This window comes from Pipistrellus kuhlii, unplaced genomic scaffold (assembly GCF_014108245.1).
Source record: "Pipistrellus kuhlii isolate mPipKuh1 unplaced genomic scaffold, mPipKuh1.p scaffold_m20_p_10, whole genome shotgun sequence".
In the NCBI taxonomy this organism is placed as follows: Eukaryota; Metazoa; Chordata; class Mammalia; order Chiroptera; family Vespertilionidae; genus Pipistrellus; species Pipistrellus kuhlii.
Window position 1 is genome coordinate 49,146,823 of NW_023425405.1, and position 17,527 is coordinate 49,164,349.

The following is a 17,527-nucleotide window of genomic DNA, read 5'->3' on the forward strand; positions in this document are numbered from 1 at the left end:
TCAACGGTGACTGTGGTCAGAAAATACTGTTCTTGTAAAGTTCTCATTGATAGTTTTATATTTATCAGTTCATAAGTTGATTGTTATTTTAAATGTATAAAATTACATTTCTTATATATATAAAAAAAAACACAATTAAAAAGCACAGGAAGTCCTTGCAGCCAAATGGCTAAGAGCTTAGGCCTGGGTTTTAGAAAATGACTACAAGGGTTTGAAGCCTCGCTGTAGCAATCCCACCTGTGTGACCTTGGCAGATTACTAAAATCTCTCTGTGCCTCAGTTTCCTTAAATGTACCCAGGAACAATAACAATATTATGGCACAGGGTTACTGTTAGAACTAAATGAGATAAAATAAAAGGCACTTACTATAGTGTCTAGCATGAATTAGGAACTCAATGTTAATTGTTAAAATTTGTGTTGGCTTTGGCTGGATAACTCAGTTAGTTAGAATGTCATCCCAATATACCAAGGTTGTAGGTTCAATCTCAGGTCAGGGCACATATAAGAAGCAACCAATGAATGAATGCATAAATAAGTGGAACATCAAGTCAATCTCCGCATGTGTGTGTGCGTGTCTCTCTCCCCATCTCTCTAGAATCAATAAAAAAGTTTGTGTTACATTTTTTCTTCCTTAGGCAGCTCAAAATTAAGCAATATTTTAGCATTTCATGTGCTTGGGTTGTAAATTCTTACAATTAGGACTTAAGGAAGAATAAATTTAGAATATATTTCCTTGGAAGAAGTAACATGAACTAGAGTAACTAGAGATACATATTTTACAAGCAGACACCTGTCTGAGGCCTTACCGGTGTACCCCAGGTCGCAGAAACACACCCCTGAAACGCAGTCCCCGTGGCCACTGCAGTAACTGGGACAAGGCTCAGATATGTACACCCCATCCAAACCAAAGGGAGGCACGTTTTTCTGTGAGCTGCTCTCCTGGATCCAGCGGAATCTGATCTTACTGTTGGGAAAAACAACATGTGTTCTTGAACCAATGTCTCATGGCTAAGCACTGAACTCTACAACAGTGAAAATAATTCAAGAAAAATTAAATATATATATATATATATATATATATATATATATATATATATATATTTGAAAGTATGCTTGATTGGACACAGCCTTCATAAGGTATCCCTCTCAGATTTTTCTCAAACCTTCTTGATTTCTTCTTCAGCATAAGTATCGATATTTAAGTATCAGGTACAGGAGACTCTTGATGTCCAGGAACATAGGATTGGTTTTTTACTTGTAGATTGCAAGAGGCTCCCTGGAAATTTCTGAAACCATCAAATGAAAGCTCTTTGCTAGAACACATAAGGGACTCTGGCTATTTGCCACTGGCATGATTCTGATAGTGAAGAATAAAGTTTGTACTGACAGCTCTGTCCCCACCTGTTGCCTTCCTCCTTACTTTTCATCTGCAAATCTCCAAGGTGCTCATTCTATGAACTCTTAGCAACCAGCTGGGCTGCCAGTGAACACTGGTAACTGCCAACAAAGGAGGGACCTGGTCCCTGTGCTTCAAAACCATGGGACACCAGCGGGCTGGGCTGCTGTCCAGTCCTCCCCCGACAATAACAGTCTTGAGGCGGCCAAACTAAGACTTGTTCTAGTTGCTTTCCAATCTTTTCAACACATCACTTTTCTTTTTAAATACTTGGAAACCTACACACACCTTTAATTTCATACCAGGAAAATACGTTTTCTTCCTTAGTTCTATTGCTATAAAAAAGAAAGAAAGATGGATTAGGCTATCTAGATTTCAATTAATTTTGCTGCCAATATTTATAGACTTTCGAGTGAATCAGTAAAAAAAAGAAGGTAAAGGATCTTAGAGATCCATAAAAATTGTTAAGGATAACTGTAGACAAAGATGTTTCCTTCTCCCCTCTTTTATTATGAACATAATATGTTAGTATCAGAGCACATTTCTTTCTGTTTCTTCAAATAGCTTTGCTAATTTGGCAACACTGAACTATAGCAATGTGTTTTTTTCTTTATTGCTTTAAGTTAACTACTTTAGGCAAATTTGCATAATGTAACCAATAATGCTGTTTACTAGGAGTAGAAGATTTCAGAGATTACTCATCTATTAACACAAAGTCTTAACACACATTCTTCAGTGAACATTTATTTTCTTTAAAGCTAATTCAAAATATATAGGTCTTATTTTCAAAGGTAAAAGACAATTGAACAAAATATTAGAAAAACAAAGCAAAAAATAAGAGAAAGAAGGAAAAGAAAAAAGGAAATACAGTTGCAGAATCATGGACCTTGGAGAAATTCCTCCCATTGGGTTGCAATGTTATTTAGGCTGTGAAGAGATTTTCCCTCTCAAAAGAAGTAAACGGAATTAATGAACAGTAACTTTTGAAAATTACTCTTAAGGAAAATGTTAAGAGCTCTGTGTCCCTTCCAAAATATAGGCTGTGTATCTATAATAAAAGAAGAAAACATACCAATTCCCTGATATGTCCTATTTGATTAGAAGTCATACTTGTCTTCCCTTTTTATTTTTCTATAATAAAATCCAGAGACATATGGATCCATAGCTTCTACTCCATGGAAAGTAGGGAAAAAAAGAGGTAAGAACACATTCTTTTCTCTACCTAAGCCCTCCCACCTGGGCATCTCTGCTTCGTAGAAGGGGAAACCCCAGAGGCATTCAGAAGGTTGAAGAATCCAACCTTTAGGTAGAATTCTAGAAGCCTTGGTAATTTGATAGTGGATGAAGGGCACCTTGACCTATTTGATTCTTGGAGTCCTGTAATCTATTCTAATAAAAGGGTAATATGCTAATTAGGCCGGATTGACTGGACATCTTCCGGATATCCAAATTCCTTCTGGACAAAGCCACGGTGGCAGGGGCTGAAGAAGAGGCATTTATGGGCGATCAGGCCGGCAGGGAATTTGGTTCCTGCCTTCACATAGCCCACAGTTGAGTGAGGAGACAGACTTAATTAAACCCCTGCACAAAGAAATGTGAATTAGCAACTCTGAGAACTATCACCAATAAGCAGGACACTGAGCTATGGGGGCATGTAACAGAGGCCTTTGACTTGAGAGGCAAGAAGGTCTGAAGGAAGTAATGATTGAGGAAAACACAGAATTTAATCTTATGCAGTTTTACTAGAAATAAACCATAGTGTGGTTTGACTACTTAAATTACTGAGCAGCCTTAGCCAGTTTGGTTCACTGAACAGAGCATAGGTCTGCGACTGAACGGTCCCCTGTCAAGGGCACATGCCTGGGTTGAGGGCTCGATCCCCTGGAGGGAGCGTGCAGGAGGCAGCCAACCAATGATTCTCTCTCATCACTGATGTTTCTATCTCTCCTTCTCTTTCCTCTCTGAAGTCAATAAAAATACATTTTTTTAAAAATTACTGAACAAAACTTCCCCTTTGCATGTTTCAGATAAGGAAGACATAAAAGAGGAGATTCTATCTTTGTACCCTTCATCAATTACCTTTGTTTGGAGGATGCCTGAGTGACCAGGATAATTGGTTTTTACAGCACCCTCTTTTGCTACCACACTTCAGAGAAGGTTGCGTTTGCCTCTCAAACAAGGAAGCACCTTCTTGTCCAGCACAGAGGTACACAAGTGGTGGAGGGGACATTCTGCTGATTACTAAGCAACTATTTCTAGCCCTCCCAGATATATAAACTTTTTTTTTTTTTTTTTTTTTTTTTGCATTCTGCATGAGGAACCTACAGCTGGTTGCATGGCATACTGTATGGTTGGGGATATTGCTGAGAGGCAGGAGAGATGTACTGGCATACATTTACCACAGTCAATGTCTCCTCTGTAGGCAAGAACCACGATAATTTATATGAGTACAAACTGCTCCTTTTGAGAAAGTTAGCTTAGAATTATTTGTGAAAGAGCAACGTTCTACTAACTATTATAGGCATGTTGCTTTCTCACAAAATAGCTCCAAATTTTGACAATTTTTACACTTAGAATTCTCAGCTTTCCAACATTGTATTTGGAGATCACTAAGTTTAACAGATTGCAGAAGGAACAACAACAGCTCATTTACTTGGGTTAAAGTAGAAACATATTTACTATTCTCTAGTAGAGAGCTCTCGGTCAGAAATGCCATCAACCAATAAGCTGGATGGTATTCAAATTAACCAGGAAGTTGGATTCTAATGAACAATATTTCTTCTTCCAAAAGCTGAGGTCCAAGAAAATATTGATACATTGGTAGCCTCAAAATATTGGCTTGCTTTGTGATATTAAGGACAAGTTTCTCTTATTTCTCACTTGTGGCTTTACCAGTTGGATTATTTCACCCAATGCCAAACAGACTACAGCTTCGGATTCCACTGTATATCGGGTCTAGTAATAATTAATGTCGTTTTTAAACATTCGTTTAAAATCTTGCTTGGCATTGACTTGTATTGACATAACCTTCAAACACGTGGTATCTACAGAACGTGTGAAGTGCAATTAACAAGTTTTGCTTGAAAAAGTTTGTGTTTGGTTTGGTTTTTGTTGCAAAACTAGGGCTAAGAAGATGGTGGATGAAGAGCATATTCGGCACTGCATGCTTTACGAGTTCCAATTAGGAAGAAAAGCAAGTGAGGCTGCAAAAAACATCTGTAGTGCTCTTGGTCAAGATGCAGTTAGCGCCAGAAAATGCCAGTGTTGGTTTGAGAAATTTCGCGAGGGAAATTTTCGTTAGATGACAAGAGTGGTCGAGGCCGTGTGTCCAATTTTGATCAAGAAGCTCTTCAAGCTCTTTTGGTGCAAAATCCTCAAATTACCCAACAAGAGCTTGCGACAACTTTAAATTGTTCACAAAAAACAATTTCCAATCAATTGCGTGCACTTGGCAAAGTCCAAAAGTTTGGAAAATGGGTTCCTCATGAATTGACCGACAACAACCGTAATCAAAGAGTCACAATTTGCAGTTCGCTCCTCTCTCGTCAAAACCGTTTGCCGTTTTTAGAGCAAAATGTAACCATAGGTGAAAAATGGGTGCTGTATGTTAATTTGAAAAGGCGGCCTCAATGGTTGGACAAAAATGAGGCTCCGCAGCCCACGCCAAAACCTGACTTGCATGCGAAAAAAGTGATGTGTGTTTGGTGGAATTTTAAAGGAATTCTTCATTATGAACTTTTACCATCTACCCAAACCATTACAAGTGCAGGGTATAGTGCCCAATTGGAAAGGTTAGCCCAAGCTTTAAGAGAAAAAGAACCCGCCTGATTAATCGGAAGGGCGTAATTCTTCACCACGATAACGCACGACTGCATACTGCAAGAATCACTGCTGAAAAACTGCGCCAGTTGGAATGGGAAGTTCTCCCTCAACCTGCATATTCTCCTGATATTGCCCCTTCCGATTACCATTTGTTTCATTCTTTGCCAAACTTTCTTCTTGGAAAAAAATTTAATAATGAAGAATGCCTCAAAAATGCATTGACCGAATTTTTTGCATCAAAATCACAAGAATTTTACAACAGAGGGATTAAAATGCTTCCTGAGCGTTGGGCACAAGTAGTAGAAAACAACGGCAACTATATTGTTGATTAAATTTTGTTGTATTGTTTAAATAAATTCGATTTAAAAAAAAGTATTAGAAAACGACATTAATTATTACTAGACCTAATATTATCTGGCTTTGGGGATTCAAACCAGATTTAGGTTTTTGGCTTATGATTCTGTTGACTACTTTCTAGTGATATCTTCCAGCACCCTCATATTCTACTAATTGCAGCAAAGATCTCCTTTGCCCAAAGCTCCCCAACTTCGTAGAGTGCTGCACCTGTATATTTTGGAAGAGCTGTGGTTAGGCCACAGTTTCAGAAAAGCATGTAGACAAAAAGGGAGTGGTGGAGGTAAGGAGTACAAGGGCTGCATGCCCAGCTTGAGACGGGCAGAAAGCAGGATGAGATGGCTATTTAGCTGCATGTTCTTATGGAAAAGGAAAGATGTCTTAACGGGTGAAGACTGGAGAGTAGAACTAGCAGCTGGGAAGAACAACAGATTAAAGAACAGAACTGTCTTAATCAAGGAAACTTTCTTGTGCTGCACATTGTTCATGAAAGCAGGCGATGCAGGTAACAAGTATCTTACTGGCTTCAGAATTCCCACAACCAGTGGCTACTATGTGCTTCCCATTCTTTACCTTTTTTTTTCTTTTTTGTGGGAGTTTCTATTGTGGTTATCTGATCATTGTCTTTCCAATAATGGGGTACATAATTTGTCTTTTTAGTTTACAGGCCTATGGATCAAGAGGAGCCTTATACAGGGAGCCATGTCTATACCTTGACCTGGTGTAGTTAGTGCCTGATACTGTGATGGGAAGTTTGTCTACTGAAGTTTATGGTGTAATTTTTTTCAGGGATACACATCTAAGAGAACACAATCAGAACACAACTAGCTAGATGATTCAGAGCAAAGTTGATCAGTTAGGTGAAAGATTCACAAACAGAATAGTTCCCAAGAACTTTATGAATAAGCCACTCCTATAGATAGCTAAGCTTTTATCATTATATCAGTCAGGATGAGGCAAGTTATGCTATGGTAACAAACAATCCCCAATCTCAGTGGCTTTACTCAACAAAAGCTTGTTTCCTGATTATGCTATATGTCCAGTATACATTGGCAGGAAGTCTGCTTCTTGTAGACACCCAGGGACCCAAATTAATGTAAGCCTCATCTTAAAACATGTTTTCATAAAGCAGAGAACATGACAAAGTATACAATGGGCTCTTGAAGTCACAAGCTTTATTTTATTCATATTTCATCAGACTATCAAACTTTAAAGAGTATGGGGATAGTACAGTCTTACATATTTTAGAAATGAAGCAAGCTAAATATATTACTGAATGTCACTAATGAGTATGCCAACCATCTATTAAACCACACCAGTAGTAAGCAGTGCTAATACACTTACTGTATTGTCTCAGCTCCATACAGAAACGCTTTGAAATAACAATTTAATGTTATGCTCTAGGATTCCATTAAAAAGTGTCTACTTGAAGAATGTTCCTTTATCTTTCAGAGTTAAAAACACTGATCTCTATGTTACCTACTCTACCTGGCATAAACATACCTATACAAGCAATGCATCTAGAATAATAGAAGCCTAAGCAACCTTCGCAACCAGACGACTGAACGGGTTGTGTGGGGCAACCAGGCCAGCAGGGGCTTTAGTGAGGGGTGACCAAATGACTGAGCAATAGGCTGTATGGGGTGACCAGGTGGGCAGGGGCTCAGTAAGGGGTGAACAAACTACTGAGCAGCAGGCTGTGTGAGGGAACCAGGCCTACGGGGGGGGGGGGGTAGTTGGGGGTGACCAGGTCAGCAGGGGGAGCAGTGAGGGGCGACCAGACCCCCAAGGGGGGCAGTGAGAAGTGACCAGGCTGGTTGGGGACAGTTGGGGATGACCAGGCCAGCAGGGGGAGCAGTAAGGGGCAACCAGGCTGGCGGGGGGGGGGGCAATTAGGGGTGATTAGGCCAGCAAGGAGGGAATTTAGGGGTAACCAGGCCTGGGGGGGGGCAGTTAGGGGTGATGAGGCAGGCAGGCAGATGCATTTAGGTGCCAGTGGTCCTGGATTGTAGAGGGACCCTGAATTGGAGAGGGTGCAGGCTAGGCTGAGGGGACCCGCCCCCCTTGTGCACAAATTTCATGAACCAGGCTTCTAGTTTATTCTATAATAAAGGAATCATTTATATTGCAAGATATTTCAAATTGTCTTTACAGGAAGGCATTAATTTATCAAAAATCTATACAAAGTGAAATCTGATCTGCCATAATTTCTTTAGCCTTTAACATCTTTTGTTCATGGCTGTACTGCCAGTGCTTAGAACAGTGGTCAATAAATATTTGTTGAACAGATGAATACATGAGTGAGTGAATTTGCTTCACTAGTGTAAATGTGTCACGTGTGTACACGTGCATGCACACACTCACAGACACTCATCCCTACTTTAGGAATTTTGTTCCAGCATTCTTTTCCTCAAGAGTCATTACTTAAATAGATAAAGCTAGATTATATGAATTTGTTTGGGTCATTAAGATGCATGAAATAAAAACATTGAGATAAGTATATACTCCCAAGACATAGCAGCTATGGCACATAATAAGAAAGGTCACTTTACCTGGATGCAAGGGACCTCGGAATAACAATGGTGATTCTTGTCCATTCTTCAAAGTCTCCACTGTGATATATGGTGGGGTCGCTCAATTCTCGGGCGTTTCCTTCACATCCTTTGCCTGCAGAGGCTGGGTAACAGCCTTCTTTCACCAGAAACCAGGACATACCAGCATCATGAGAGTACTGAAGAAGAACCGGGGCAGCACTGCTGAAATGACTGGCACACCCTATGTTTAGCTATGGAAAGGAAAGGCAGAAGGAATACACAATTTTAGTTCAAGTCACCTTTAACAAATGAGGTGCCACAGTAGCCAGGGCCCTTTCTACTGAGTTCGAATTAAATTGATAATGATAAGACCTGCAGCTCAGTTTTAACCAAGACCTTTTCATAGGTTCTGGAAATCTTTGTTTAGGCAAACAATAGGTGCTTCTTAGTAGAAAGCTGGACCAGTTGCCCACTTTGTGAATTTCCTGGGATTATAGGAGGAAAGAGAGAGGCACAGTATCCGTGATGTTAAAACCTTGGACAAAAGCCAAGGAATGCTTTCTTCTCCTTTCCCAGATGGCACAAACAGAGGGAAGCAGAAGATGAAAAGCTGTCCTCTTCAGAACATGAAGGTTACCTGAAGAGAGGGCTGTCCTCTCTGCTTTAGTGGAAAAAAAAATCTTTATTCAATTTTCTTGCCAAAGCCCAGTAAGAAACCATTGTCAACTTAGATGAACGAGCTTAATCACAGCATCAAATAAGCAAAAAAATCCAGAAATAAAATTAATATTGCTCTGTGCACTTAAGTAGAGGAATGTCATCATAGGATTAATAGCATTAAAAATGCAACCTAAATCCCAATGCTCTAACATACTACCATTTTTTATCTTCTAATCCAAGTGTGTCAAACTTGTGGCCCATGGGCCACATGCCTTGTTTATTTGGCCTATTTATTTAGCCTTTGAGTTTGACATACTTGTTCTAATCTTTACAAAGAAGTATATATTTTGCTCATATAGTAGAAGTTATCACACTTATAAAACTTTCCTCTTACTTTTTATTTAACATATTATTTTACTATTATCTATAGTTTTGCAAAAATTTATCTTTTTTTTTCTTCAGTTGATTTGTTAATCACCAGATAAATTCCTAGGAACAATATTATTAAGTCAAAATGTAGACAGTCTTTAAATTTTCAATTTATATGTGTTCATTTAAAAATAATATTTTTTATTGATTTCAGAGAGGAAGGGAGAGGGAGATAGAAAGATAAATGATGAGAGAGAATCATTGATTGGCTGACTCCTGCATGCCCTCCCCCACTGGGGGCTGAGCCTGCAACCCAGGCATGTGCCCTGACCGGGAATGGAACTGTGACTTCCTGTTTCATAGGTTGATGCTCAACTACTGAGCCATGCCAGCCGGGCTATATGTATTCATTTTTAATCAATTGGTTTCAAATGAGTCAATTTTACCACAACTCTGAATATTATTCCAGTTTAAGACAGTTACTTTCCAATTCAACAAGAGTATAAATTATTTTAGTTCTAGTTTATACTTTTGGTAATCATAAAGGTCAAACACTCTTTCTGATATTTAATTACATGCTATCTTATATGAATGATCTATTTATATTTTATTTCATTTGTTGCTGGGAGCCACCATAGAATTTTACTGTATAAGATTACAAATAAGGCTACTCAAATATTATAGAAAACATTTAAGTAGGGACTCAAAATACCACAATAATGACCAAAGAATAAAGGATGAAGGAAAGGTAGGGCCATAGACAAATAATATTGGACCAGACCTTGAGAGGTCAAGTCTTTCAAAAGAAGATTCTAATATTCTCCTTAAGATGGTGATAGAGTAAGTGAAAGGTACACACCTCTTCCCAGGACCAAAGTGAAATCACAACTAAATTATAGACCAACCATCCTGACTAACCAACAGAAGACTAGCTGAAGAGAAGTGTATTAACCACGGATTTCTAGAATAACCCACATAGAGACTGGCAGAAAGTATCAAGATGTGAAAAAAAAGCTGCAGCTAAGGTTTAAATGGATATCTCAGCTGCAAAAGTTCACCCTGAGGAGTGTGGGGTCTCAACCCCATGCTGGGCTTCCAAGTGCCAGGAAGATGTGCCCACATAATATCCAGCTGTGAAAACCAGCAGGGATTCTGTCCATCAGGGTGAGACAGGAGTCCACTAGAGACATAAGTGCCCTCTTAAAGAGCCAACACACAAAATTTCATTTGCAGTCACTTGCCGTGGGCTCTGGCGAGGGAAGGTGGACCAGAATAGAGTTAAGTGAGGACAGTCTGAGGTTTGTGGCTCTGGGAAGAGAGCTGAAGAGACAGCTTCAAAACCCCCTGAGCTGAGTCCTTCTCCCACACCACAGACATCATCTTTCTTGGGTTTAGCATACCCCTCTTTATGGCACCAGACTGAGGGAATGCAATAGCTCCCACTTTCTGGACTCCCTCTCGCCCCACACTGCGGAGTTTATGCCCTACTGAGTGAGGAGTCCTCTGCCTTGGCCAGGGTGTAGAGGTTGGGGCAGATCCAGGGGATGTCAGTGACTGAGGTGTAGAGGTTGGGGCAGATCCAGGGGATGTCAGTGACTGAGGTGTAGAGGTTGGGGCAGATCCAGGGGATGTCAGTGACTGAGGTGTAGAGGTTGGGGCAGATCCAGGGGATGTCAGTGACTGAGGTGTAGAGGTTGGGGCAGATCCAGGGGATGTCAGTGACTGAGGTGTAGAGGTTGGGGCAGATCCAGGGGATGTCAGTGACTGAGGTGTAGAGGTTGGGGCAGATCCAGGGGATGTCAGTGACTGAGGTGTAGAGGTTGGGGCAGATCCAGGGGATGTCAGTGACTGAGGTGTAGAGGTTGGGGCAGATCCAGGGGATGTCAGTGACTGAGGTGTAGAGGTTGGGGCAGATCCAGGGGATGTCAGTGACTGAGGTGTAGAGGTTGGGGCAGATCCAGGGGATGTCAGTGACTGAGGTGTAGAGGTTGGGGCAGATCCAGGGGATGTCAGTGACTGAGGTGTAGAGGTTGGGGTAGATCCAGGGGATGTCAGTGACTGAGGTGTATGGCTTTGGGATTGGGGGGGGGGTGTTTTATTCCCCTATTTTCCTGTAACCTGATGGGTACTTCCCCCCTCATGGCCAAATCTTGATCTGTTTGGCTTTACAAGGGGCTTAGTGCGTGATGTAAAGCCAATTAGGATCAACTTTATCACCTCTGTGGTGCATTTTCCAGACTCGTTAAAGTTTCCAAATTTCCAGGTTCATTAGCACTTTCATTATTTTAATATATTTGCCCATTATGTTCCCTCTAATGGAATTCTTCTCCCCTGCATTGTTCATCTAACTCTGTATTTCCAATTTCAATTTCATCCATCCATCCATCCATCCATCCACCCACCCACCCACACTTTTATTCAACTAACATTTCTGGATCACTGGCCACATGTGCTATACTAGGTACTCCCATAGATCACAGCCTGTTTCTACTACAATAGTCCTGGGACTGCTCACTTTTCTGGTTCACTTTCTAGTTTCTGGGATCCTTGAGGGCTAGAGCCATATTTTTAACCTCTATATTTCTAGCACCTAGTACCAGCATTGTGTATTTCTTTACAAATGACACCACGTTTTTCTTAAAGATGCCAAATATATGTTAGTTGTCAATCCTCGAATGGCCCATATTATTAACTAATGGTCATAAATCAATAGTCTTCTGCTGGCGTGATCTGAGGATTGAGATTTTTCTAAGGCATTATGCATTCTTATTGGTTGTTTAAATACTTGATACATTTAATGTTTTCTTTATTTAGATTTTATAAACTTCAAAATATCATCTTGCAGACTTTCACATGTTTACTATTCTCATTTTATGACATTAAATAAAAAAGTGTCAGATGAGAAACAGCATAGTATGCTGGCAATGTATTTGCTATTGCTGTTATTTTGTTATCACTTTAGGTAGTACCAACAAATTATTATAGAGTTATATACAGTTATTGATGGCTTTTCCACTGTAGTTTAGCATTAAAATTTAAACAGAGAAGGATAACAGTTCACTAATCAACTTCCTTGTTTATAGACCAGTAGAAATTATATTTTAGAGCTGCCTATAAACATTTGATCTCTTTAATAATTCCATTTGTAAATTATTTAGCATCTGCATCCTGCTGTTATATAAGGACCATGTAGTTGTGCTAGTTCATTAAAACTGCATCTCTTTCGACCGCTGAATCCACCAATGGGATTTTATCATAAACACAATGAAATTTTGATTAGGCTTCTAAGAGGTTGTCAAAGTAAATACCTGCTATACATGTTGACATGCTATCCCAGTGCTGAAGAACAAGTTTTTCAGAGGACAATGATAAAGTTAAAGTTTACAGAATCAAAGGAAGACAAATTATTTGAAAATGCGATAGTAAAAAGCATAAAATAACTCATGAGTCCTAAAAGTACTAGTAAGTTGAAAGGGAGAACTTATCTATTACCATTCAGAAGCATGGGATTCTGTAAGTCACCATCAGATTGAAATCCCAAGGGTCAATTTTCTTTTTACTTCTAGTAGAAGTCCGCAAGCTCTTAAAAAATATAATTACATAGCTACAACTTCAGGGCTCATGAAAAAAATGGAACTGAAAAGCTTTGCCCTTTTAAGATTATTGAACTTCTGTTTGAGTCCCTTCTTTAATAGTATATAAAAGCTGTGTGTTGTTTGTCAATTTCACATATAGATATGGAAGATGTTTTGCTCCTTGACCTGCCCTAGGAAAAGGTTTGTATATAAGTACCTTGAACTGTAGCACGTATCCAGGTTTCAGAGTCAAATCTCTAGTTACTGCAAATCGATCCCCATCTGACTTTCCAAATACCATGGCTGACGGTGTGGCAGAGCAGAAAGTTTCATTTTTCGGCATTCCTTCGTTAGCCAACATCAACCATACACTCATTTGGTTCATGGGATAATCAAAAGCTGGCTTCTCATAAAAGTTCTAATACAAACAACACAAACAACACAGAAAGGCAATTTGACAACTGAAAACAAGAAAGGAATTTTCAGTTCATGACATGCAGAGCCATGCAGCATTGGTATTTCTAGAAAATACAGCAGAATCTCTAATTTTACTAATTTCTTTTTAGCTGCAATGATTTTTTTCTTCTGATTATTTAACAACTGAAAATATTTTGTCATAGTGTATCTAATTGTGTTTATGAATACACTAATAATCAGGCTTGATGACTTGGCCAAAGGTCATAGTTTTTTGTTTGTTTTCTTACTTCTAAATAATCTGAGAACTAGTGGAATAAAGAGATAACAAAAATTAAGTGCAAATAAAAGGAATGAAGTGCAAACACAGAAAACTTATATTACACGTTCAGGTATCAAGCACTAAGTTCTTTAATCTCATGCACTTTTATAATTGACTTCTTGGAGTTCAGACATGGAAAAAATACCTGGGGTAAAGTTGGGTTGACAACTGGGATGACGTGCTTTTGCTTTTCTGACAGAATGATGATGTCATCGACTGCCCACTGATCGTAGTCCTCCCCGGAGAACACGGGCTGCCACCAGCGGAACCTGGTGCAAGGGGTCTTGGCAGCAGTTGGAAGCTCCAGGTAGATAAATCTGCATCAAAGCAAGTCACTTACAGTTAGGAAAATATCTTTCTTAGCAGAAAGATATTAACATAACAAGAATAGCAATAAGAGAAAGTTTAGTTGTGTTTGATCTCTTGATATTTTCTGAAAAATTTCTAAGTTTAATAGGTCTGACAAGAGGTTTAAAGTTGTAAGCAGGTGTAGTCCTCCTGGTCATGTTTATCCCATTTGGAACTATAGATTTTGGAGGCAATATTTCAACTGTGTTCAACTCACTGAACAAAACCTTTTGAATACCATAATAATGATCATAACCTTTTAAAGAAATACCTAGGAAAAATACCTGGAGAAATAATTTGAATGATTTTAAATTGGATTTTTTTTAAAAAAAATCAGTTTGGCACCATTACCATCCCCTCTCTCTGAACTGGGGAACCTCACCAGGTTCCATCTCCCACTCACCATGCCTGACTTTCTCCCTGAATGTTTTATTTCTTGATTTACTCAGTTGCCTCATCTTTGGTTTCTGCCTCTCCCATGTGTCCTTAGTAGAAATACTTTTGGTCAGTATGTCTATTTCTGTTATATTATGAGAAGTTACATCACATTTAAATTACTCGATGTTTTGAAACAATAAACATATGAACCCCTATTGTACAAAATAGCTATATTTTAAGTAACATTTTAAAATATATTTAATGTCTAAAAATTAAATCTACCTATTCTTCAGTAATAATTTTCTTTCCCAATAAAACCATTGGGGGTTCAGTAATAAAATTCAAAACAGGGACAACTTTAGTATGTTAAAGTTCAATAATGATTAGTCAACATATGTAAGAAAAACCTCTGTCTTTATAAAGTAAAAATGCAGAGATTATAAAAAGGAATACTCTAAAAGTGATATCTTTGAGATTTTAATGACACTATAAAATGTAAAGCACAAATACAAAATTTCAAAAAACTACATAATTGTAAAAGAACTAAATTTACATGTATAAATACACTGATTGCCTGATATTAGTATTAAACATAAGTCAATTTTCCAAACTCCTTGACAGTCATTATCTAAGACTTTTTTTTAATATATATTCCCCATTCATCAAAATAAAAACAGGGATGGGCCAGTGAAAAATTTGAGAGAATCCAACCTCCACAGATTTATCCATGTACTGTGTAGGCCTAACCCTGGGTGCAGCCATAAGAAGACTTTTGAAAAAGGATAGTTTACTATTATATCTAACATATGAATATATTTTGTGTGTGTATTAAAAAAATCCAGAAATGCTTGGAGCAGCCCTATGTCACAGTTTTCTTGGTGGGGAAGATGGGATGGTCAATTGTCACACTTTTCTTCTAGTCACATCTTTCTCAAATTCTTTAAAAGTTCAACTGTGAATGCAAATGCTTTCTGTCCAGGAACTTGAATGAAATGAAATGTTTATATATAAGGCTATCATTCATACCAGATATTTATGATTTCGCCTATTTTTGCAAAAGTTAATGTCATTTTGGAAACCCTCAACAACAGTGTAATCTTTACGTTCCTGGAGACCACGGGGCGGCCGTCAGGGTGTGGTTACCTGGGTTTGCTGAAGTCTGAGAAGTACATCTCCGCCAGCAGGTGCCACTGGATGCCCCCGTTGTTGCTGTACTGGAGGAGGACGCCCTCCTCTCTGCTGTCGGGCATGTTGCACGCAGCGCTCTCGCTGCCACCTATCTGGATGTAGAACTGGACAAAGTCCACCCAGGAAGTATCCAGGTCCCAGCTCACCAGCTGTCTTTTCCCAGCCTGGCCGAAGGACAGAAACACCACAGCTTCAATTATCTGGGAGATCCCGGGCATTTTGTTGTTCTAGTTTCATATGAGCATGCTAGCACTACCTGGAGACGATTTTGTCACCATTTATTGTTGAAAGGAGCAGTTGCGCCATTTAAATGTCTCTGCTTTGGTTCTGGTCACTGTTTCTCAATACATTAGATTAGTCTCTATATCACTGATTGCTAGACCTGGTCATGAGATCCTTGGGGACTGCTAATTACACCAGTATTCAAAAGTCTTTAAAAATAAAATATAATTAATTTAAATGAAAACATTTCCAAATCTTTGTTTTGTGAATCTCCCCCAGGCAGAGTACGGGGAGAATTTGATGCTCTGAGATCAATTAGAGCTGGGTGTGAATCTCAGTCCCATTATTCATATTGCTCATTAGCTGTGTGACCTTTCTGTGCATTTACTTTCCTCAAAGGTACAATATGGCAACAATACCTTCCTTATAGGGTGTCGTGATAATGCATGAAATAACATTTTGCATGAAACTTGCCTAGCACACTGAATGTCTTCCCAGGAGGTATGCCTGGACCTCCTCCGTTTTGGGAATAAAAGTGAAACAGGCTTAACATAGAAACTTGAAAAAACAAAAGGGTACTTGAGTCTCTCAGGCTCCCAGTCAGTGTGTCTGTCTCTGTCTGTCTGTCTGTCTCCCACAGGAAATATAGAGATTGGGAGGGACCATTTAAATACGTTTTTGCCACCACTACATGGCCTCTTTGTGTCTTACATATGTTAAAAATTTCATCAAATCCAGCAACTTGTTTCCTTTACTTAGTGTGTCTCCTACATGTTACAGTCCTGTTGTAAGGTGTTAGATAGAAATTGACAAGATTTCTCATGCTGTTTTGTGTAAATAGGTTTGTGCTAATAAGATTTTTTTAAAAAAAGTCTTGATCACGAGATTCTCCCACCCAGATTCTGCTAAAGCGAATCCACGGTCTACTCTGAAATGGTGTCGGAGAGCTCCTAAATTCACTTAAAAATTGGGAAGAAACACTAGATAGGATACTCAGTTTAGAGAAAAACACCACTCACACTTATAATTTAAACCCTACTCAAATTCACTAAGTTAATTAAGAAAGGGTTTCAGTTATGAGTCACAGGGAAATACTTGGGGCTAATTAAAGGAGTACATTGTTACTGAAAAATCTAAAGCCAATTAAGAGATTCCCAACCCTCACAATAGGAAATTAGAGGGAAACAAAAACTGAAATTATTATAATCCTGACACAGGAACTTACTATTTGTAATGCTCAATTTTAAATATGTATTTGAAGAAATCTTAAAACTAACATGCTTTTTTCAATGTATTATATGTGCTTTTGATTTTTCTTGTTGACTTGAAGTAATACAAGTGTGAAATACCTCGGAGATTATTATAATCTGGCCTAGAATTTTCATGTTTTAGGATCATTACAGGAAGAGTGATTTTGAGAAGAAAAACTACAGAATTTAGCTGGTTAATTCTAAGCCAGCAAACTCCTATGAGAAACTTAGCATGTGAAAGGAACTAAGCCAGAAGAATAAAGGTCTAAGGTGTGAATTACAAAAAATCTTATTATGCCAATTAGTTGGTGGAGTGATTGGCCTATTGTGAAATTCACCTGCCAGTGTTATTTTTCCAGCAGACTATGGTGTTGGTCTCCAGAGGTTTTGTAAGAGCGTTTTGTGGGATTTTTGTAAATGGCGGAAAATATCGGACAAGTGCTTGGCTTGGCACTGAAGATTTTTTTAAACTAGAGAATAGCACAAATCCCTTTCTTTTGTTCAGTGATTCGAAATCCTGAACGTTGTTCTAAAGGAAGGAAAAAGAAAATGACTCCTGGTGAACTTTGTGTCAGAATTTAGAGTTTGATGTGACACATGCTTTTTAGTTTTCCTATTACACTACGATCAGTGTAGTTGTGTGTGCATGTGTAGATGTATTCTCACACGGAATGTGTGCGTGCACGTGTGTTGG

The 17,527-nt window shown here is 38.8% G+C and overlaps 1 protein-coding gene across 3 annotated transcripts in view; it reads right to left on the minus strand.

Moving 5' to 3' along the window:
- The window catches only part of RELN (reelin), a 372,425-nt gene that overhangs the window by 85,459 nt on the left and 269,439 nt on the right, over positions 1 to 17,527 (minus strand). For all 3 annotated transcript variants that reach the window (XM_036429656.2, XM_036429655.2, XM_036429657.2), the window contains exons 25-29: positions 15,317 to 15,525; positions 13,593 to 13,764; positions 12,929 to 13,129; positions 8,126 to 8,358; positions 808 to 965 (exon numbers count right to left, since the gene is read on the minus strand). In XM_036429656.2, coding sequence (XP_036285549.1) covers positions 808 to 965; positions 8,126 to 8,358; positions 12,929 to 13,129; positions 13,593 to 13,764; positions 15,317 to 15,525 — 973 coding nt within the window. The remainder of the gene's footprint in view (positions 1 to 807; positions 966 to 8,125; positions 8,359 to 12,928; positions 13,130 to 13,592; positions 13,765 to 15,316; positions 15,526 to 17,527) is intronic.